Below are 22,044 nucleotides of genomic sequence, written 5' to 3' on the forward strand. Positions count from 1 at the left end.
TACAGGGGAATTAGAAGTCTGAATTAATGCACACAATAGTTCTGTGGGAGCAACCTGTTCTGAATTTACAACATGCACGTGCGTAGCTGGGCACAATATTTTCACATTGTGACCTGGAGATTTTTTTCTTTTTAAGCAAACACTATGTATGTGTCCAGTTCGATGGCAGGAGTAGCAAGTGGCTTGGTAGGATGGGCAATGTTCATGTTTATGTGCCGTATAGCATTGGGGGGCAAGATTTTGTACCACGCTGTCGGTGAGCAAGTGCAGCTTACGCGTAAGCTGTTGATGTGTCACGGCATTCTGTCCACGAGGCTTTTTGTGTGCCGTTAAGTGTGGCTGTTTATGGGACCACGTACCACTAGAGCTATTTCTGCCTTTTTGTTTTACAGCACAAAACTGTCTATAGCAAAATCACAAGAGTCTTGGTGATCAGTGATCCGCAATACCTCCTCAGGAGCAGGATCAGAATAGCTTTGTATGTAGTAGGGAATGTAGCAGAACTGATACTTTGCTCATATACATCCTGCTAATACTATGGCCTCACCTTCTGGGGTCATAAAAGAAAAATCTCAAAACCATCTCCACTCTTCAAAAATGAGCTATTAGAATAATTACCAACAGTTCAAGGCTAACTCTTTCAAAGCAATTATTTCAACAGCTAAATATTCTACCCCTATCATGCCTCTATATACGAAAAAGCATAATTAATGTAAAAAGAAATATTGACAATTTCCAATCCAACTCGAATCTACATACTTACAACACAAGAAAGTGCAATGACATTCATATTAAAAGAGTTAACAAGGCTCTGGCGCAGAAACAAACAAACGTACAAGGAAGTAGATTGTATAACAAACTACCGGTAAAGATAAAAGAAATAAAAAAACTGTCTTCATTTAAAGAAGCAGTATTCAAATTTTTAATGACCAACTGCTATTATAGTGTAAATGAATACCTGGAATAGCTGCATACAAAACAATTAGATTTATGTACTCTGTGCCAATAGTAATTTTTGTCCGGCCCCGGTAGCTGAGTGGTCAGCGTGACAGAATGTCAATCCTAAGGTCCCGGGTTCGATTCCCGGCTGGGTCGGAGATTTTCTCCGCTCAGGGACTGGGTGTTGTGTTGTCCTAATCATCATCATTTCATCCCCATCGACGCGCAGGTCGCCGAAGTGGCGTCAACTCGAAAGACCTGCACCAGGCGAACGGTCTACCCGCCGGGAGGCCCTAGCCACACGACATTTCATTTCATAGTAATTTTTATCTTACTGTTGTTATGATCTAAATAAATATTATGTAAAAAAAATGTTAGAATTATTATGTGTTATATCTAAATATCAACTGTGTATTCCATGTAAAAATTCTTTCTCATACATTAATGTAATTAATCAAGGTTGTACATGCTATTTCAATGTGGTCTGATGTTGTTTATTCTACTATGCACATTTGTATTGTGTAGAGTATGTTCACCATTTATGTATATATACCGGGTGATCAAAAAGTCAGTATAAATATGAAAACTGAATAAATCACAGAATAATGTAGATAGAGAGGTACAAATTGACACACATGCTTGGAATGACATGGGGTTTTATTAGAACCAAAAAAATACAAACGTTCAAATAATGTCAGACAGATGGCGCTTCATCTGATCAGAATAGCAATAATTAGCATAACAAAGTAAGACAAAGCAAAGATGATGATCTTTACAGGAAATGCTCAATATGTCCACCATCATTCCTCAACAATAGCTGTAGTTGAGGTATAATGTTGTGAGCAGCACTGTAAAGCATGTCCGGAGTTATGGTGAGGCATTGGCATCGGATGTTGTCTTTCAGCATCCCTAGATGTCGGTCGATTACGATACACTTGCGACTTCAGGTAACCCCAAAGCCAATAATCGCACAGACTGAGGTCTGGGCGTGACGAAAGTGGCAGCTGAGCACACGATCATCACCAAATGATGCGCGCAAGAGATCTTTCATGCGTCTAGCAATATGGGGTGGAGCGCCATCCTGCATAAACATTGTACATTCCAGCAGGTGTTTATCAGCCAGGCTGGGTATGATGCAATTCTGTAACACGATTGTCATGCGCAGTCACTGACGTTTTGCTGTTCAGCGCCATCTGTCGAACATTTTGTGATTCTCTCTCTCTCTCTCTCTTTTAATTTTATTTTATTTTCTTTTATTTTATTTATTTATTTATTTTTTTTTTTTGTTGTTGATAAAACCCCATGTCATTCCAAGCACGTGTGTCAATTTATACCTCTCTATCTACGTTATTCCGGGGTTTATTAAGTTTTCAAATTTATACTGACTTTTTGATCACCCGATATATACTATGTTTTTTTTGTCGAAATCCATGCAATGTACGTTGTCTCTGGATGAACAAACTACTACTACTACTACTACTACTACTACTACTACTACTATTTCACAATGTGTTCCCTGATTCTGTTGTCTGACACATTTTGTGTGATTGCATCCCTGATCATATAGTCACTGTAATACTGTCCACATTCCCAACAGAACTTGCATTTCTGCGTTGAGCCTTGTAATTCATTCACTCACTGACGGTATGTTTTTCCTGGTTGCTTCTTTAAAACGAAAAAACTAAAACCTCTGCAGCTGCAATGTTGCTATGCTCTTCATAGTATTCATTTAATGCACTGACTGCCTCATGAGGGATGTCTTCAGGCCATGATGTAGGGAAGAGTTTTGTAGAAGTCCTATACACTGATACACCAGCGATGGAAAGGAAGTAAACCTGCAACACAATACCTGATATTTGGTGGGCTGCTAGGGGGCCCTTGTATTGTACAATATACTCCGTCCAGTCTTCTGCGTCCGCGTCAAAGGTGTGATACGGTGGCAGGAACTGTGACATGACTGCATCTGAAATCGAAGGAACGCATTAAGTTCCTGCAGCGACTGTACATCCACATTAGGCAATGGTTTGGTAGGAACAGATACAATTGGCAGATTTTATGGATTTGGAGCCAGAGTCGGTGCAGGCATAAGGACGGTTGCATCATGGGATAGTGAATTATAAATTGTGGTTGGGTAGTGGGTGGGGTTGACATCGTAACTAGTTAGACAATAGCAATGACACAAAAGCAAAAGTTTTGACATACATGAAGTGCTACCACAACTAGAACAAAAAAAATTCTCAAATGTGCAGTGTTGGATTAGGAGAAACAAGGCAAATAAGAACACTTTAAATTTGACGCAAAAGTCACGCCACTGCTTCTGGCTTCTGAAGCTGCCACTTTGTCACCAGTTTTGTAAAGGTCTCGTTGCTACTGCTGTGGAGGCCGAGTTGCCACTGTAGTTTTGGTAGGCCGAGTTCGTGAAATGGCTTGTGGTGCAGTACACCACAATTTCTCCCTGCCACTGTGATACAGCTATGCTCCAGGGTCAGGTAACAAGATAGGAGAATGAAGGTTCTACAACACTCCAACAAATTAGTAACAAATTCACACAAAGTAGTTAAAAAGGTTTACTTATCTTTGTGATTTATTGAATTCTGCAATGCTGCTTGTAATATAACACAAAAAAGGCCCTTAACGGCTAAGTGCAAATAATCGTAGGTAAACTTCACAGTACATAGCAAATGCAGTATACAACAACTGTTTGTTCAGTTCTAAGAGTTCACTAAATGACGTTCTTGTCTAAGTCAGCTGTGGACGATGATGTATAACCGAGTGGGCGAGACCTGCTCTTCTGTCTTCTGAGTAGTCTCCTGTCCATTGTCGTCTGGTCATTGACAGATTGTACTTAGCTGGCAGTCTGCTGAGGCAAAGTCGATATCTTCATCCTCAGCACCACCCGTGGCGCTGATGGAACCCGACCAAGTGGTCTCACACACACACACACACACACACACACACACACACACACGTGCGCGCCCACACACACACACACACACACACACACACACACACACACACACACACTCCTTACTAGGGGCCTTCTGGTCAGACAGTGCCAGTGCTGCTTTTCATCAGGTGTGTTAGGGTGGGGTGGGTGGAGGGGGGGGGGGGGGGAGAAGATGGAGGCACTGAGAGGGGTTTGGTTGGTTGGCTAGCAGCTCGGAGGGACACAGTCTCTTTGGTGGCTAGAAATACAGGACGGAGGGGTGATGAACAGTTGTTGGAGCCAGAGGGGAGTGACATACCGTATTTACTCGAATCTAGGCCGCACTCGAATCTAAGCCGCACCTGAAAAATGAGACTCGAAATCAAGGAAAAAAAAATTTCCCGAATCTAAGCCGCACCTGAAATTTGAGATTTGAAATTCAAGGGGAGAGAAAAGTTTTAGGCCATACCTCCAAATCGAAACAAAGTTGGTCCATTGTAATATGAGACACAATTTAGGTCGAATGAATGACGATTCACCTACAGTACTTTGGTTCGAGTCGTAAGCTTAGCAGTTAAGCTTTACCAGGTAGCCATTGCTATGCGTCAGGCGCTCCGTCCGTATTTATACGGGTAACCTTCCTTTTTCACGTGCTTCGTCTGGTTTGAAGTGATTGCTTATTTTGCCTTGATCTGATAAGTGCCGTTTTCTTTGCTATAGGTGTTTACGTCACTCTAAGCCGAAAATGCATTACTGTACTGTGTCATGCATTGTTTGTCTCATTCTGATAGTGTGCGTTTATGGCCTGTCGCCGCTCGCGGCATGGCTTCCTTTTGTGCGCGCTACCGCCGCTTACAATTAAAAAAAAAAAAGAGAGATGAATCGTCTCATTAGCAAAACAATGGCAGGAGACTGCTATTTGTTGTTACTTACACTGCTGCTTTCTTTGATAATGATCAACAAGAACCAAATAATAGACTGCGTATGATAGAACATGTTTTGAACGAGAGTTAGGCGAACATTTTTCTCCGTTTGAAAATCTTTGCGGCCGCTTCTCTAGTACATCAAATTCTGCACAGAAATTAGAGTAATCTTTGATTTAAAAATCTAGTAAATTGCCGTGCTTCATTTCTGTCTGTATCACTATTAGGCATAAGAATAATACGAATATAAACATGACACGATACGTATATTCTTCCGCGTTTGCTGTTGTCTCACTCTAGTTTCGTAGTTTATTAGGCAGACAGGATTTAAATGAGATAGCAGCAAACACGAAAGAATACATGGCAAAATGTTTATATTCGTATTATTCTTATGGTGAAGAGAATACTGCATGTGCTTCATATTTCATCAGGTTCCTATTAGCAACCATCTCTTCTCACTGGTAGGAAAAAATTCAGAACGTAGAGTTGGCCATATTCACAAACATCCCAAACAGTCTTGCCCGTCGGATTTTCAAAGTACATTGAAATTCTGCTACATTCGAAGATGAACAATATGGAATTTGTATTTACTTCGTTGGATAATGTATGAAAATGCAGTGGTCGAAACTCGGGGCGGAGAAAAAAAGCTCGTCTTCCACCCTTTTTTTAAAATTTATTTACTGACGCAGAGGTTTTGGCGCCAGTATTTATCTTTGTGTCTACAAAGCATGCCTGTGTAGCGCTACATATACATATATTCGACGGCAGAAGTTAGTTGTGGCGGTATCTACCAACATTATTCAGAATTTCCGCTTGCTTTGCACTCAATTCTAAGCCGCAGGCGGTTTTTTGGATTACAAAAACCGGAAAAAAAGTGTGGCTTAGATTCGAGTAAATACGGTACGTCAAAAGTGATGTGAATCGGGAGATGGTGACAGGACAGAGAAGAGGAAATTGTTGGATGGAGGAAGTTCGGGACATTAGGTTACAGGACAATTATGTCAGTGTAGGACGTGTTTCGAGTATAACTGTTCTCTGTTTAGTTCAGAGGATGTGGTGGTGGAGAAAAGGATCCATAGGGCTCAGGTTGTGAAGCAGCCATTGAAATTGAGGCACTGGGTGGTCAGCTTTGTTCTTGGTAACAGCTTGACAGAGATAATTTGCCCTTCTGGACACCTGGTCAGTACTCATTCTGATGTAACGGGCAGTGCAGTATTTGCAGCAGAGTTGGTATACCGTGTGGCTGCTTTCACAGGTGACTTGGCCTCTGATTGGGTAGTATGGGCCTGTGACAGGACTGGAGCAGGAAGTTCTTGGTAGGTGGATTGGCCAGATCTTGCCCTGTGACAAGGGGTTGTGTGTGTGGGTGGCATAGGGATGACCTACGATGGGTGGCATAGGGATAGAGATTGAGTGGGTGATGGAATACCACTGTAGGAGGGGTGGGGAGGCCCTTGGGTAGGACAGTCCTCATTTCAGGACATGATGAGACATAAGCAAAACCTTGACAAGGAAAATGGTTCTCACCATGATCTAAAGGGACATCCTACCCAAGATCCGAAGTAGTATTCACCCTTTTCAGAGCACATAAAAGCATTAAAATGATGTTTTAAGAAGTTTAAGTTTCAAACACCCTCCCTCCCACCTGCCACCCCGAATACTGGAACCTCCTCTCTCTCTCTCTCTCTCTCTCTCTCTCTCTCTCTCTCTCTCTCTCTCTCTCTCTCTCTCTCCTTTACAAATCAGGAGCTGCCTCCAAAAGTGGTGTTCCATTTCCCACCCAATCTCCACACATTCTAGTCCTTTCCTGTGCCACTGCCACCCCCAACCCCTTGCCACAGGGATCGTATCCCTGTGATGGGCCAAGGTGCAAGATCTGCCCAATCCACCCACCCAGCACTTCGTACCCCAGTCCTGTCACACTTTTCCTACCCCATCAGAGACCAGGCCGCTGCGAAAGCAGCCTTGTCAGTTGAGTGGATAAAAATGTAGATTGGTAATGGCAGAAGAAGCATATTTGAAGAAGATAAATTTGTTAACATCGAATATAGATTTAAGTGTTAGAAAGTTTTTTCTGAAGGTGTTTGTATGGAGTGGAGCCATGTATACAAGTGAAAAATGGACAATAAACAGTTTCAACATGAACAGATGATAAACTTTTGGATGTGGTGCTACAGAAAAATGCTGAAGAAAAGATGAGTACCAGGTGTACCGGTATCAAATGAGCATTAAGATACAAATGTGTCGATAGGGAACATTTGTTGTCAACGAGCCTTAATTTTTGTTTGTTTGGTTGATGTGACATCTGTCAAAGATATTTAGTATACATTAAGCCATGGAACAAACAATACCATATGTTTTCATCGTGTTAACAATGTTGAATTTTGTACCAGAAAGTGATGATTTGCGGAAAGCATTAATTTTTTGTTTGAAAAAAAGTGCTGCAGAGCCGCATCGAATGCTTGTCGAGGCATATGGTGATCATGCCCTGTCAGAAGCAATATGCAAAAGATGGTTTCAACGGTTCAGAAATAATGATTTTGATGTAAGAAATGAAGAACATGGAAGACCACCAAAAAAGTTCGAAGATGCCGAATTGCAAGCAATATTGGATGAAGATGATATTTTGAGTCAGAAGCAAATGGCAGCAATGCTAAGTGTTTCACAACAAACAATTTCTGACCGTTTGAAAGCTGTGGGAAAGATCCAAAAGTGTGGGAAATGGGTGACACATGAATTGAATGAAAGACAGATGGAAAACTGAAAAACCATTTGTCAAATTTTGCTTCAAAAGACATGAAAGAAAATCAATTTTGCATCAAATTGTTACTGGCAATGAAAAATGGATTTATTTTAAGAATCCTAAATGGGAAAAATCATGGGTTAATCCAAGACAACCATCAATATCGACTGCAAAACCAGATCAATTCAGCAAGAAGAAAATGCTCTGTGTTTGGTGTGATCAGAAAGGTGTGGTGTATCATGAGCTTCTAAAACCTGGTGAAACTGTGACAAACATTTCTGTTGGCGTGGTGTCCACAAATTGCCAGAAAGGTGGTCAAAATGTAGAGAAAGCAATGGCCAGTACTTTGAATAAAATGTTTTTACTCTTCAATAAAAAATTAGTGTTTCATTTTCACAAAAAAACACTCATTTCATACCGGTACACCTGGTACGTCATGTAACTATACTCCATTCACCATAAGAATAAACCTGATGTAAACAAACAAATGTGATGATTGGCCAGAAGTCGCAGCAGATGAACACTGGTGTTGTTGTGCTCTTGGACGTTGGTTCTGCTTATGTGTTAGATGTATTATTACTAAGTTACATTAAATGAAACTTTAAGATACTCAAATCTGGTAATAGCCATCAACATTTTTCTTAATAATGCTTTAGCTAAATAGTTTTTATATAAAAAATCATGTACAGTCACAGCCTCTGCACTTTTGTGTTCTGATTGTCATGCTGTTAGTATGCAGTATGAAAATGGCTGAGGCTGCTTCCTGTTCCGTAGTGAAACACATGTGTGGAACATGGTTAAAAAGTGCCAAGAAATATGTAGTTCTTAATGTTTTTAATAAATTAACAGAGATAGTCTTTTCTCATTCAATTTGAAATACCTAAATCTCATAATTGTAAAATTTGTCATCCTTTTTATGAATAATGCATGCCTTCTTGTTTCTAGTTACATATTGCACACCAAATTTTCTTTCATTTCAAAGATAAATTCTTAATTATTGATATTTTATGAAAGACTGAAGGTTGCTTAAATAAAGGAACCATAACAGTTTAATTTGTAAGGCAAAAATGAAAAACCAAATATTTTTTATTTGGACTATGTGAAAAACAATCATTTTCACAGCATACAAAAGCTGCATTTTTACTTTTTCACTGTACCATAACAATATGAACCCAACAGAACTGTTCTGTAGCCAATTTAAGGGATTTGGCCAGAAAAACAATAAGACTGTTAAGCTGCCAGACATAATGGAACTAGCAAATGCATGTCACTGCTGAACGCTGGTGGATCATAGAATGGTGCATCATAAAAGAAAAGGAGAAAATGTGGCACCTAGTCGGGTTCATGGATTTTGTTGTTGACCAACTCGTTATCAACATAAGCAGATGATAGGTCCAGAACTGAAACGTATTTCCTGGATTCAGATAGGGAAGGAGCTAAGAGATTACGACAACTAACTGTAATTGATACCTTCAGTGGCTTTGGTATTCAAAAGTATGGTGAATTCCGTGCAGTATGCTTTTGCCTCCCATATAGCTCACTCAGAAAAATTATCCTGTGTTTAAGTTAGGAGTTTTCATCACTCTTGTTCGTAATTAGAATACTATGTCAGGTCAGAATGAAAGCATTTATGCTTTCTGTCTGGTCACCTGAGAAGCGCAGGGTAGTGCTGTAGTTTTGCTGAATATTATTTAATTTTCTTCAAAAATTGAATAACATTTGAAGCTATGTTGTTTCTTTACTCGTCTCTTTTTAACACCTTTTACTGCAACTTCTCACTTCTCTGTTGGAGTGCTGTCCACGTGTAATGAAATCCAATGAAATTCAACCAAACACAGAATAATACGTGGCTTAATGTTTACATCAGGTTTATTCTTATGATGAACAGAGTATAGTGAGGAGGTACAGAAAGGAATTGAGCAGGAATGAAAGTTGTGTCACAACTTGGCTAAAAAAAGGGATTGGTTTTTAGGACACATTCTGAGACAATGAGGGATCACCAGTTTAGTATTGAAGGGAAGTATGGAGGGTAAAAATTTTAGAAGGAGACCAAAAGATGAATAGAGTAAGCTTATTCAGAAGGATTTATGTTGCAGTACTTATTCAGAGATGGAGGTTTGCTCGTAACAGAGTAGAATGGAGAGCTGCATCAGTCCAGCCTTTGTCGAACAGAACACAAAAACAATGATGATCAAACGACTTCTCATCTTCCAACAATTGACTACATTTAATAATACAAATGTATTGTTATCCATGTAATTTAGAAAAAAATTATATCTATAATATTAAATCAATGACATCCCATATATTTTATCCCCATCATCACATCTTCACACTCCCCTCGTCACGTCCGTAAACTCCCCTCGTTATCTCCATACACTCCCCTTGTCGTATCCATGCACTCCCCTCATCACGTTTGTTGTGTTCCCTCGTCACATCCGTGCATTCCCCTCATCCCGTCCATGCACTCCCCTCGTCTCGTCCATACACTCCCCTCGTCCCGTCCGTTCACTCGCCTAGGCACTCGTACACTCCCCTCCCCTTGACGTGTCCATACACTTGCCTTGACGATCGTACACTCGCCTCGGCGCACGTACACTCGCCTCGGCGCTCGTACACTCGCCTCGGCGCATGTACACTCGCCTCGGCGCTCGTACTCTTCCTCACCCCGTCATGTCCGTACACTTGCCTCGGTGCTCGTACACTCCCCTCCCCTCGTCCTGTCCGTACACTTGCCTCGGCACTCGTACACTCCCCTCCCCTCGTCCTGTCTGCCGTACACTCGCCTCGGTGCTTGTACACTCCCCTCGCCTCGTCCTGTCCGTACACTCGCCTTGGTGCTTGTACACTCCCCTCCCCTCCCCTCATCATGTCCATACACTCCCCTCCCCTCATCATGTCCATACACTCCCCTCCCCTCGTCATGTCCATACACTCCCCTTCCATCATTGTGTCTGTACACTTGCCTGGCCACTCATACACTCCCCTCCCCTCACAATGTCCGTACACTTGCCTCGGCACTCGTACACTCCTCTCATCTCACAGTGTCTCGACACATGCCTAGGTGCTCGTACACTGCCGTCCCCTTATTGCATCCGTACACTCACCTTGGCGATCGTACACTACCATCCACTCATCGTGCCGTACACTCACCTCGTCGATCGTACACTCCCATCCCCTCATTGTGTCCGTACACTCACCTCGGCGATCGTATACCACCATCCCCTCATTGCATCCGTACACTCAACTCGGCGATCGTACACTCCCCTCCCCTCATCGCATCCATACACTCCCCTCGGCGATCATACACTTCCCTCCCCTCGTCCTGTCTGTACACTCACCTCGTTGCTTGTACACTCCCCTCCCCTCATCACGTCCATACACACCCCTCCCCTCAGCACATCCATACACTCCCCTCAGCACTCATACACTCCCCTTCCATCATTGTGTCTGTACACTTGCCTTGCCACTCATTGCCTCCCCTCCCCTCACAATGTCCGTACACTTGCCTCGGCACTCGTACACTCCTCTCATCTCACAGCATCTCTACATTCACCTAGGCGCTCGTACACTGCCGTCCCCTCATCGTGTCCATACACTCACCTCGGTGATCGTACACACCCATCCCCTCATCATGTCCGTACACTCACCTCGGTGATCGTACACTCCCATCCCCTCATCACGTCCGTACACTCACCTTGGCGATCGTACACTCCCCTCCCCTCATTGCATCCGTACACTCGCCTCAGTGATCATACACTCCCCTCCCCTCATCACATCTGTACACTCCCCTCAGCGATTGTACACTCCCCTCCCCTCATTGAATCCGTACACTCGCCTCAGTGATCGTACACTCCCCTCCCCTCATCACATCTGTACAATCCCCTCGGCGATCATACACTCCCCTCCCCTCATCGCATCCGTACACTCCCCTCGCCATCCCGTCCGTACACCGCCCTCGCCGTCCCGCCCGTACACTGCCCTCGACGACCCGCCTGTACTCTCACCGCTCCCCACTGCCTCCCTTGTCCCACGTCCCACACACTGCCAGCCGGCTTTCCCTGTACTGCCCACCACCTCCCCCCGGCCCACCAGTCGCGTCACCCCCCATCCTGTCTGCCATCTGCCCCCTATCAAACCTGCTCCCTCCGATCATATTGCTTGCTCCCTGCCCCATCCCCTCATGTACAACCCTGGCATCGGCTCACCTTCCCCTCCCTCTCGCTGCCCTATCCTCTCACTTCCCATCTGGCTCTTACCTTCACCTCTCTTTAAAGTCTATCCAACATCCTTATCCCCTTCATGTCCTGCCCTTTAACCTGCTCCCATCCCCAGGCTCACTTTAGCCCAACCTCCCTCCCTGCGTGGCACGCTGTTCACCTATCCCGGCCTTCAAACTCGCCTCCAACAGCCCGACAATCACCCCCAACAGCTCGTACACTCACCTGCCCCCAGCCCATGGTCTCGCCTCGCCCCCACCCGGCACATGCACTCGCCTCCCGCCCTGGCTATGCACTCTCCTCCCCCCTGGCTGTGCACTCTCCTCCCCCCTGGCTGTGCACTCTCCTCCCCCCTGGCTGTGCACTCTCCTCCCCCCTGGCTGTGCACTCTCCTCCCCCCTGGCTGTGCACTCTCCTCCCCCCTGGCTGTGCACTCTCCTCCCCCCTGGCTGTGCACTCTCCTCCCCCCTGGCTGTGCACTCTCCTCCCCCTGGTGTGCACTCTCCTCCCCCTGGTGTGCACTCTCCCCCCCCCTGGTGTGCACTCTCCTCCCCCCTGGCTGTGCACTCTCCTCCCCCCTGGCTGTGCACTCTCCTCTCCCCCTGGCTGTGCACTCTCCTCTCCCCCTGGCTGTGCACTCTCCTCTCCCCCTGGCTGTGCTCTCTCCTCCCCCTCTGGCTGTGCACTCTCCTCCCCCTCTGGCTGTGCACTCTCCTCCTCCCCCTGGCTGTGCACTCTCCTCCCCCCCATGGCTGTGCACTCTCCTCCCCCCCCCCCAGGGCATGCACTCGCCTCGCCCACCTGCCCGTGCACTCGCCTCGCCCACCTGCCCGTGCACTCGCCTCGCCCACCTGCCCGTGCACTCGCCTCGCCCCCCTGGCCGTGCACTCGCCTCGCCCCCCTGGCCGTGCACTCGCCTCGCCCCCCTGGCCGTGCACTCGCCTCGCCCCCCTGGCCGTGCACTCGCCTCGCCCCCCTGGCCGTGCACTCGCCTCGCCCCCCTGGCCGTGCACTCGCCTCGCCCCCCTGGCCGTGCACTCGCCTCGCCCCCCTGGCCGTGCACTCGCCTCGCCCCCCTGGCCGTGCACTCGCCTCGCCCCCCTGGCCGTGCACTCGCCTCGCCCCCCTGGCCGTGCACTCGCCTCGCCCCCCTGGCCGTGCACTCGCCTCGCCCCCCTGGCCGTGCACTCGCCTCGCCCCCCTGGCCGTGCACTCGCCTCGCCCCCCTGGCCGTGCACTCGCCTCGCCCCCCTGGCCGTGCACTCGCCTCGCCCCCCTGGCCGTGCACTCGCCTCGCCCCCCTGGCCTTGCACCCTCCCCCCCTTGCCGAGCACGCTCCTCCCCCTGGCCGTGCACCCTCCCCCCCCTGGCCGTGCACTCCCACCCCGGCCGTGCACTCCCACTTCAGCCGTGCTCTCCCCCCAACCGTGAACTCCCCCCGGCCGCACACTCCCCCCAACCGTGAACTCCCCCCCGGCCGCGCATTCACCCCACCCTGGCCGCGCACCCCCCGCCCTGGCCGCGCACTCTCCTCCTTCCCCCCCTGGCCGCGCACCCTTCTCCCTCCTAGCCGTGCAACCTCCTCCCCCCTGGCCGTCACCCTCCTCCCCACCTGGCTGTGCACCCTCCTCCTCCCGTGGCTATGCACTCGCCTCCCCTCCCCTCCCCTCCACTCCCCTGGCTGTGCACTCGCCTCGCCCCCCTGGCCGTGCACTCGCCTCGCCCCCCTGGCCGTGCACTCGCCTCGCCCCCCTGGCTGTGCACTCTCCCCCCCCCTGTCGGCACACTCTCCTCCCCCTGTCGGCGCACTCTCCCCCCCCTGGCCGTGCACCCTCACCCCCTGGCCGTGCACCCTCACCCCCTGGCCGTGCACCCTCACCCCCTGGCCGTGCACCCTCACCCCCTGGCCGTGCACCCTCACCCCCTGGCCGTGCACCCTCACCCCCTGGCGGTGCACCCTCACCCACTGGCGGTGCACCCTCACCCCCTGGCGGTGCACCCTCACCCCCTGGCGGTGCACCCTCACCCCCTGGCCGTGCACCCTCCCCCCCTGGCCGTGCACTCTCCCCCCCCTGGCTGTGCACCCTCCTCCCACCTGGCCGTGCACCCTCCTCCTCCCGTGGCCGTGCACTCGCCTCCCCTCCCCTCCCTTCCCCTCCCCTGGCCGTGCACTCGCCTCCCCTCCCTTCCCCTCCCCTGGCCATGCACTCGCCTCCCCTTCCCTCGCCTCCCCTCCCCTGGCCGTGTACTCGCCTCCCCTCCCCTGGCCGTGTACTCGCCGCCCCTCCCATCCCCTGGCCGTGCACTCGCCTCCCCTCCCCTCCCCTCCCCCCCCCCTGGCCGTGCACCCTCCTCCCCCCCTGGCCGTGCGCCCTCGTCCCCCCTGCCCGTGCGCCCTCCTCCCCCCTGCCCGTGCGCCCTCCTCCCCCCTGCCCGTGCGCCCTCCTCCCCCCTGCCCGTGCGCCCTCCTCCCCCCTGCCCGTGCGCCCTCCTCCCCCCTGCCCGTGCGCCCTCCTCCCCCCCTGCCCGTGCGCCCTCCTCCCCCCCTGCCCGTGCGCCCTCCTCCCCCCCTGCCCGTGCGCCCTCCTCCCCCCCTGGCCGTGCGCCCTCCTCCCCCCTGGCCATGCGCTCGCCTCCCCCCCGCGGCCGTGCACTCGCTTCCCCTCCCCTCCCCTCCCTTTTTCTCCCCTTGCCGTGCACTCGCCTCCCCTCCCCTCTCCTCCCCTTGCCGTGCACTCGCCTCCCCTCCCCTCCCCTCTCCTTCCCTGCCCGTGCACTCGCCTCTCCTCCCCTCCCCTCCCCTCCCCTCCCCTCTCCTCCCCTCCCTGCCCGCGCACTCGCCTCCCCTGCCCTCTCCAACACTGCCCGTGCACTCGCCTCCCCTCCCCTCCCCTCCCCTCCCCTCCCTGCCCGCGCACTCGCCCCCCTGCCCTCTCCAACCCTGCCCGTGCAGTCGCCTCCCCTCCCCTCCGCTCCCCTCCCCCCCCTGCCCGCGCACTCGCCTCCTCTCCCCTCACCTCCCCTCCCCTCCCCTCCCCACCCCTCCGCTGGCCGTGCACTCGCCTCCCCTTCCCTCCTCTCCCCTCACCTTCCCTCCCCACCCCAGGCCGTGCACTCGCCTCGCCTCGCCTCGCCTCCCCTCTCCTCCCCTCCCCTCCCCTCCCCTCCCCTCCCCTCCCCTCCCCTCCCCTCCCCTCCTCTCCCCTCCCCTCCCCTCCCCTCCCCTCCCCTCCCCTCCTCTCCCCTCCCCGTGCACTCGCCTCCCTTCACCTCCCCTGGCCGTGCACTCGCCTCCCTTCCCCTCCCCTGGCCGTGCACTCGCCTCCCTTCCCCTCCCCTGGCCGTGCACTCGCCTCCCCTCCCCTGGCCGTACACTCGCCTCCCCTCCCCTCCCCTCCCCACCCCTGGCCGTGCACTCGCCTCCCCTCCTCTCCCCTCCCCTCCACTCCCCTGGCTGTGCACTCGCCTCCCCTCCCCTCCCCTCCCCTCCGCTCCCTTGCCCTGATCGTGCACTCCCCTCCCCTCCCCTCCCATCCCCTCCCCTCCCCTGACCGTGCACTGGCCTCCCCTCCCCTTCCCTGTCCTTGCACTCGCCTCCCCACCCCTCCCCTCCCCTCCCCTCCCCTCCCCTCCCCTGGCCTTGCACTCGCCTCCCCTCCCCTGGCCGTGCATTAGCCTCCCCTCCCCTTCCCTGTCCTTGCACTCGCCTCCCCTCCCCTCCCCTCCCCTCCCCTAACCGTGCCCTCGCCCGCCGCCCTTCCCGTGCACTCGCCTCCCCCCCTCCCCTGCCTACGCATTTCCTCCTCCCCCTCCCCAGCCCATACACTCACCTCCCCCAGCCCTCTAGTCCATCCTCTGCTCTCCTACCCTCTCCAACTGGATCATCTCTTGTCCCTCCTCTCCTGATCTTGTGCTCACTCCTCTCAAATGTATGTCTGAAGCCTATTGTCCAACCGTCTTGAGTCGTTTCCTGCCAACACTATGCAGAAAAGAGAATATGCTGTGATTGTTCAGTAATGTATGCATCCTCTGTTTGTGCGTCGTTCTGTATCCTCAAATTGTAATGGGTTCCGTTCCATTAATCAGCAACTTTTCCTTGTCTCAACAAAGACTCACTTTTTGTTGATAGTTGTGTACTGAAACAGGCAGCCATTGTGCATATGTCTCTTAATATGTGATTGTTCAATTCCAACTATCAAAGTATGTCATTATAAAATGTCTACTTCTGTTACAAACAGGAATTTCAGAAGATTTCTTGGAACTGAATAGCTCAAATGCAGCAACGATAGTGGCACTTAATAGTGATATTCTCCTAGGAAGTTCTGCCAGCCAGTGGCATCAAATCACTGTAAGTATGACAGTTTTTGATATGGAAAGCTATGTGATAGTACATTGATAACAATTTTTTTACAAAATTTTTGTAATATGTTGATGGAAGTTAAAGTTTGTAATTGTATAAATACTACATCAGGTGATAGGGCAATCAGAATGACTATACATGCATATGGTTAGAATAACCTTAACAGAATACTGTGTGCTATATTATCCATGCTGGAACTTGTGAACTCTGTGGCTATTAACAGTTGTTGGTGAATAACACAACCGGCCACCGATTTGTGACTATTTGTGTTATTCACTGACAAGAAAACTTAGTGCCCATTTACATGTCCCTTAAAGAGTGCAACAAAGCAAACGCTGATGCGAAAGGGAAAAATCTGAATGTGATTCGATGGGTTACAAAGCACACATCAGTTACTTCACACACTGAGACCAACCTGTCACTTATGCCTGAAAAAATGGAGGAGCAGATGGGGACAAAGGGGAAGCATGACATATTGTCAGAAACAGTTTGTTTTGTAGGACGAATTCACATTCCTAACTTAATTAAGGATTGGTGAGAGTAATTATCAAGTCGATCTGGGCCTTGTGCAACAGAAATTAACATAGCAGATCAGTGTGATGAGAAAAGCAGTTACTTATTCTAAGAAGTTACTGGCTACTGTAAGATTCCCTGCCAAATCCAAGATGATGCACCATCTTGAGCAATTGGGAGCTTCAACAAAGATACATTTTGTATTTTTTAAGGTAAAAAGTGCCAGTGAAATAAATAGAAAGTTGGTTGCAGCATTAGGAGATAAAGCTCTAAAGTAACAAATTGTACTTAGATAGTACCAGTGTGATCCCTAAAGTTTCTATTATGGGTTAGAATTGGCTGCCCAGGTGGACAAAATGGAAAATTTGTAGTGTGGCACCGAGATGGGGTCTGTGCTTCATTCAGTCCCATTCCACTTTAGTAATGATTATTAAAGAATTGATTTCATGAGCTAATGTGAGCCCAAATTATTTAAATTCAATAAGAGAATGTGACAGGCACCTTTATTGAATATTTTGTTTGTATGTAACTGATATCGTGAGCTGATCTGAGCTTCAGTTATGTATCAGAAGAGCGTTTATGCACGAAAACACTGAGAGCTGACATACATGTCTTTACAGTGTATTCACACTAGAAATTGGTATACAGCTGTCGGGAAGCTTCCAGAAATGTCAGTCGAATAATACTGCCACTGGTTCCTTAGCTTACAGTGGAGATTTTGTGCGAGGACACAGTTGCACTGGCAACATTTTATGCAATATGTGGATCAAATAGAATTGCTGTCAACATTGCTGCAATGTGGCTGCAATACAAAACATTTTAGAGATATGGTCAGGCAGTATTGCTGATGTCGCAGGTATTTGCCAACATACGCGGAGGGGTTTGCCGGAGTTCACCACTGAGGTTCGAGTGTATTTTCTATTGTACTACAATATTGATCTCTGTCATTCCTGTAAATGCTTCCCTCTCACTCTGTAGTTGTTGTTGTTGTTGTTGTTGTTGTGAGTACGATATATACAACAATGGGAAAGCAGACAAACGAGATAAGTATGAATTTCTTCAATGCAAGTCATCTACAACCAAGCTGTGGGATGACAAAAGTAAGGTACACGTGGTCTGAAAAAGAACAGTCGGCAAGCTGTTGGCAATGAGGTTGAATTGTGTTCAATTTTGGTTTTAGCTTCTCATGTGTGTTACTTTGGTCTGGTCAACAAAAATAAAATATACTTAAAAATTGTATTCTTATTTCAAACTTACCTTAATGAAGTCCTTCTGTCCTTCTACAAAAGCATTGCATACTTTTGGTATCAAGAGACTTATTGGTGAATAGTACACTTCGAAAAGATACTTTAGACTTCTGTATGAATCACCAGTAGTTGAAATCAGAAGAGTGGGTGCCAGTCGGGCTGTAACTGGTACATACTCTCTCATACTTGTATCAGTTTTGCCAATTCTCAAACCAGTTGCTCGAATGAGATATTCAGAATCGTGTTTCAACATTCTGGTAAAATTCTAGGTAAAGATATGAGTTTGTGATTTAAATATTCCGTAGCATGTGCTTACTTAAGAAGAATGCATCTTCAAAGTCTGATTTCTCTTGTTGTTTCTAACTTTATTCCTCATGAATGAAAATGATCAGTTATCAAAAATATAATGTAATTGGCAAGTGACGGCAGGAAAAAACGTGTACAAAAGTACTCAAATTTGCAAGATTTCAGATCCAGTGGCTCCTTCTCCTGGCAGAAGGAGTGGAGGCAAAGGGAGAGGGGTTAAGGAAAATGAATAGTGAGTTTCAGGAAATGGGGAACCCAGGGGTCAGGAGAGACTTACTGGACAAAATGAGAAGGAAAGAGTGGTTGTTCAGTTCAAGCAATGAAAAATCCAGAATAGAATAATGACAATATTATGAAACAGATAGGTTGCTACTCACCATTCAGCAGAGATGTTGAGTTGCAGACAGGCACAACACAAAAAACTGCTAAACAATTAAGCTTTCAGCCAAAAGGCCTTTTCCTGAATTGGACAACACGCACACATGCACGCGCGCACACGAGACTACTGGCTCTGGCTGCTGAGACCAAGCAGTGTTCCCTCGGCAGCCTAAGACAGTAATTTTGTGTGTGTGTGTGTGTGTGTGTGTGTGTGTGTGTGTGTGTGTTTTTGTCTAATTCATAAGAACACCTTTTGGCCTAAAGCTTACTTGTTTAGCAGTCTTCTTTTTGTGCTGGTCTGAAACTCAGCATGTCCACTGTATGGCGAGTAGCAATCTATCCTTTTCACAATAATGTGATCATTCAGTTCAATACCTTTATATGAGTTTTATACATTGCTCGGCACTAGTGGCCATATATGTTCTAGCACAAAGAGCAGCAATATGTGTGAGGACATGTCATTGGATAACATTGTCAGGATGTATTGTCAGCAATATGCGAGCTTTGTGGCTCACATAGATGTATGAGGAAAGATTGGAAAGTAATGAACAATAATTTTAATACCAAAAAGTTTAATAGGTAACAAAACAAAAGAAATCTCAAATCAACTTAAATCTTTCACTTACTTTTCTACATATTCACCAACATTCTCAACACATTTCTCCACGAGTGGTATCAGTTTGCGTTTGGATGATATATGGCCACGTAGGGACTGCCAATTTTACTTCCACATTTGTCGCAATGCGTTGGCCGATCAGGAATTTCTTCTTGGGGCTGAGCAGATGAAGGTCCAATGGTGGAAGATCTGGATTGTATGGAGCATGCTGGAGCACCTACCACCAAAATTTGGTAATTTTCTCATGAACAAGAGCAGCAATATCGTGGCGAGAGGGGGGGGGGAGGAGGGGGGGGGGCAAAGCTCTCTTTGAATATAAAGCTCCCTTTGAATATAAAGCTCCCTTTATACTTACAGCAAAAGATCTAATCAAACTAGTAGTCACTCCACATGAAATCGAGGCTATAAGTAGGGTCACCTTCTGAATTTGGTGGGTGGGAGGGAATTACGACTGAGCACTTGACAGAAGCCTGAGCAAGTACTTCATAAAAAATGACATAGCTGAGTATATATTCTGGAGCTAAGGGAAGCCACCCAACTCCTTTGCATTGTTGTACTTGTACTACACCGAGGGCAGCTTCAGCACTGGCAGTTCATTGCAGCAGCAGCTATAGGGCCATTCCTTATTGTCAGAGACAATGCCGCAGTTTGCCTCGCTTGTCACATGAGTTAGCAAAGAAAATCACTGACGGTCTGTGGGCCACTGTAAGTAATGTGCTGTTCTAAGATTTGGCACACTCTGCTTTGGTACTAGGCACAGTCTTAATTGGGGAAGTGCTTTGTTCTTTGTATTGTTTTAGGAAACCACTGCACTTCAAAGTAAATGATTTCCTGTCAAAAGATAAATTTGTTCCAGTTAGCCCGTCTATTTGAATCTTTTCTTAACAAAAGCGAGTGTTTTTCTGTTTACTTGTATTACATAGGCAGCACTTCATGTTCTTGTGCTTTTTGTAAATGAAAACTGGGTAGGTGTTGCAGAATTTTAGCCCTTCAGTCAGTGGGATGGTACGAAATGCCTCAGTAAGTGCATTTAAGTTGAGGCCCAGCAGTACTCTGTCTGGGCACAGCAGAAAGGTGAGGTTAGGTGCTTTAGCCACTCGACCTACCTCACAGGGCAGTGCATGCTATGGTGCAAGTTGTTGCAATTAGAATAGTGAAAATTCCTTACAATTACTACTGCAGAAGGTTCATTACAGTGGACTTCCATATTGCTATATTACCGCTACATACAACTGGACATTGCTTGATAGCTGCAGTGCATTGTTACAGTCTAACTGATTTGCTGTCATTGGTAACTTGAGTGTGATTATTTACATTTATTGGAGAATTGTTTTGGAGATTTACTCATTTCAATATGCAATTTTCTGCTGAGGCGTGCACTGCCTCACGCAGTATGATACTTTTCATCAAGTACAGCAATGTAGGGCTGGAGAGGGTTTGGGATAAATTGCGTTTGTTCTGTACTGCACTTCTCTGAGGGAGAAAGAGGTAGGGGAGGTGATGAGGACCGGTCTGTAGTTGAAAGTTTACATAGTGGAAGGTGCTACCTCTCCCTGTCCTATATAGCACATTATTATTATTATTAAATAATTTGATTGGATAGATATAAAATCTACTCACCAAGCAGCAGCTGAACACACACATAAAAGAAGATTATTATCAGTCAAGCTTTTTCAGGCAGAACGGTTGAAGGGGAAGGAAGAGGGGTGAAGGAAAATGACTGGAGAGGTCTAGAAAAAGGGGTAGATTTTGGGAAAGTCTCCTTTCCTTCTCATCCTATGTGACAAGTCTCCTTTCACCCACGGATTTGTGTGACTTCCCTATAGCACTAGTCCAGGACGTCTCAGCCTATCTTGTCACAGAACCTTCAGAATCTCTGGTTCTGTCCTTCCATTCAACTGAGAACCAAAGGGGCACAATCAGTTCTGGGGACAATACTGCAAATTGTGAACTTTGTTGAAACTCCATACGCAAGGGTGGTCTTCTCAACCTCCTCCTGCCTGACACTGGAATGACCTGAGAATGACATTGGAGCCCAGACGACAGACATCATTTGTTCCAATGTGCGCCACAATCTGCAGTTGGTTGCAACCTGTTCCCTCAGTGGCTGCCGGAATAGCCTCTTCAACATGTTGAATGAGGTCCCCGGGCACACACACTGAGTGTACCTGGCATCCTTTCCTGACATTTCTCTAAGGGCTATCATCATTCACCATACATTTGAATTACCAACGATTAATAGACCCCTACCCTTTCATGCTTGCCTCCTCTTGACATAGGATAAAACAGGTTTCTCCAAAACAGGCTCAGTTTCAATTTCAGTGGAAGACAGTACCTGAAACTTATTGGGTAGGTGGATTGGAACAACACCCTGAGTCCTTCCTGGTCCCCATCCACCCTGTACAGGGTGCCTGGTACCATTATCACAGGTACACGTTCTCAGGAGCTCTTCAACACACTCGTGTGCTCTTCAGCACACAGATTTGCAGCAGCTGCCAATCATTTGACAACAATTAGGGTGATTTCCAGCTGCTTATGAATGTCAACCAACTCATCCCATGTTCGAGAACAGCATTCACAGTAGGACAGCATTTTGGCTGGAGTAATGTATGACAAGGCAGTAAACAAATAACTAAATTAACTCCAATGATTATCTTGTAATCTGTTGAGCTAAAAAGTTGCTAATTTCCTACAAGAATTGAAGCAAATACAGAAAACAAGATTTCTGTAAAGGCAACACAAGAATTTGTGGTAAAAATGACTAGTTTTCTAAAATGTTTTGAGGTTAATTACTGTTGTTAGCAAACTCGAAAACAGAGTTAATTTACAATAAATGCAGACAATATATAGAGCTACTTCTCTTTTAGGGAAAA

The 22,044-nt window shown here is 47.6% G+C and overlaps 1 protein-coding gene across 3 annotated transcripts in view; it reads left to right on the forward strand.

Moving 5' to 3' along the window:
* Nucleotides 1-22,044, forward strand: part of LOC124717223 (nuclear RNA export factor 1-like) — a 218,397-nt gene that overhangs the window by 51,456 nt on the left and 144,897 nt on the right. For all 3 annotated transcript variants that reach the window (XM_047244011.1, XM_047244013.1, XM_047244014.1), the window contains one exon: nucleotides 15,990-16,099. In XM_047244011.1, the coding sequence (XP_047099967.1) occupies nucleotides 15,990-16,099 (110 nt within the window). The remainder of the gene's footprint in view (nucleotides 1-15,989; nucleotides 16,100-22,044) is intronic.

Source organism: Schistocerca piceifrons, chromosome 9 (assembly GCF_021461385.2).
Source record: "Schistocerca piceifrons isolate TAMUIC-IGC-003096 chromosome 9, iqSchPice1.1, whole genome shotgun sequence".
NCBI classification, from domain to species: Eukaryota; Metazoa; Arthropoda; class Insecta; order Orthoptera; family Acrididae; genus Schistocerca; species Schistocerca piceifrons.